Source organism: Aplysia californica, unplaced genomic scaffold (assembly GCF_000002075.1).
Source record: "Aplysia californica isolate F4 #8 unplaced genomic scaffold, AplCal3.0 scaffold01448, whole genome shotgun sequence".
Lineage (NCBI taxonomy): Eukaryota > Metazoa > Mollusca > Gastropoda > Aplysiida > Aplysiidae > Aplysia > Aplysia californica.
Genome location: NW_004798718.1, coordinates 63,824 through 65,454, shown reverse-complemented (window position 1 = coordinate 65,454; position 1,631 = coordinate 63,824). Strand labels below are relative to the sequence as shown.

The window sequence follows — 1,631 nt, the reverse complement described above, 5'->3', positions numbered from 1 at the left end:
TATATACAACATTTCAAATTACTTCTTAGCCAAGGACATGAGGTGGGAACCCCGATTCAACAATTCTATAAGTCAAACCCCAGTGACCATTGATCAATGTTTAGGCACTGTGTTCCCAAACAATTAAAAACAAAAATGACAATATATTTTTTCAAAATACGGTAAGTGCGCAAACAGCTAAAAACACCTACATCATAAATCCTTTGAAATATTGGTATTTATTCTGTGGCACCTGAGTGAAATCAGGCGCTTTCCTCACAATAATGAAATCAAAGAAACCGACATTTTCCAACATTGGCCAATTTTTATCGATTTTTAAAAAGCTCAACACCTTTTGTGTCCATTTCGGAACATATTATTATATGAGGGTCTTTTATTGAAAAACATTGATCATAGGCATAAAAATTGTAAATTTGCATTTTCCATGGACACTACAGCAGTCGGTCGAAGTACCGAACTTTGGCAGCTATTTTCTCGCTCATTTATTTGTGAGGCATCATGGTGAAATCAGGCGCTCGTCAGAATAACGAAATCGGAGAAACGGGCATTTTCCTGTAAGGCAATTTTTAATGAATCTTTGATTTTTGGCTCAAACCCTTATAGGTCCATACAAAAACAAATTAGCGGGGCTCTCGTGGCCTAGAGGTTAAGGTGTTGGCCTCTCATTCAAAGGTCCAGGGTTCGAATCCGGGTAGCGACCGAAAAATTTTCTTCTATAAAATTGTCTCCTTTCACCTCCTTTCCTGCTCTCTAGCAATATTCTGTTGTCTGCTTTCGCGCGCTCATATGACCTTATGTAGTTACGAACGCCGTAAAACCCTCTACTATAAAAACCCAACATATTTCCATGGGAATTATACTGAAAAACGTTGATTAAAGGCACGAATTGTTTCAGTTTTCAAAGACTCTTTAGCTATTAGAGTTACCAAACTTTGGCGGCCATTTTCTCGCTAATTTCGTCTCTGAAACCAGGCACCTCGTTCAATCGCAAATATCTTGACTTCTCTTTAAGATGTATGTGTATTTTATTTTCATTGAAAGCATAACAAATGAAAAAGCTTTCAGATGATACCAATAACTCCACATGCCCAGAAATTGACGAGCACCTGAGTCCACCGCGTCATGACACATTTACCTCTAACGCCACTGATCCCCATTTATTTATTTCAATCGAAAATGTCTCGACTTCGATGTAAGGTACATGTCTTTTATTTTCGTCAAATCAAAATCAGGACAAAGAACAGGTTTTATGTTAAAATGATGCCAATAACTCCATATACCCAAAAATGTACGAGCACCTGATTCCACTGCGTCGTGACCACTCTATGTAAAACATTGATAGGCCTGCGAAATCATGAATAATAATTACATCTATAATATCCGAATATGATATACATATTATGTACTGGTACGTCTACAATGTGTACAATATGCATATTTTCTTCTTTTTTTAAAACAAAAAACAACAAAACAACTAAAAACAATAACAATTGTTGATGCGTACGTATTTCATCAGAACGGCAGGAACTTCATCTTTTGAGAAGATGAGAAAATGAGAAGATTCTGTTTGGGTAGATTTTCTCTATTGTCGGGTTTACCTTGCTTTTTGTCGATTGTTATTTTTCCGAGGG

General features: G+C 36.7%; 1 protein-coding gene across 1 annotated transcript in view; it reads right to left on the bottom strand.

Annotated features, from left to right (window-relative positions):
- Positions 1 to 199: 199 nt before the first annotated feature.
- LOC101850301 (proline-rich transmembrane protein 1) overlaps positions 200 to 1,631 on the bottom strand; it is a 7,673-nt gene continuing 6,241 nt past the window's right edge. The window contains exon 4 of the mRNA XM_035973582.1: positions 200 to 511. Within this exon, the coding sequence (XP_035829475.1) occupies positions 508 to 511 (4 nt within the window). The 3' untranslated portion in view covers positions 200 to 507. The remainder of the gene's footprint in view (positions 512 to 1,631) is intronic.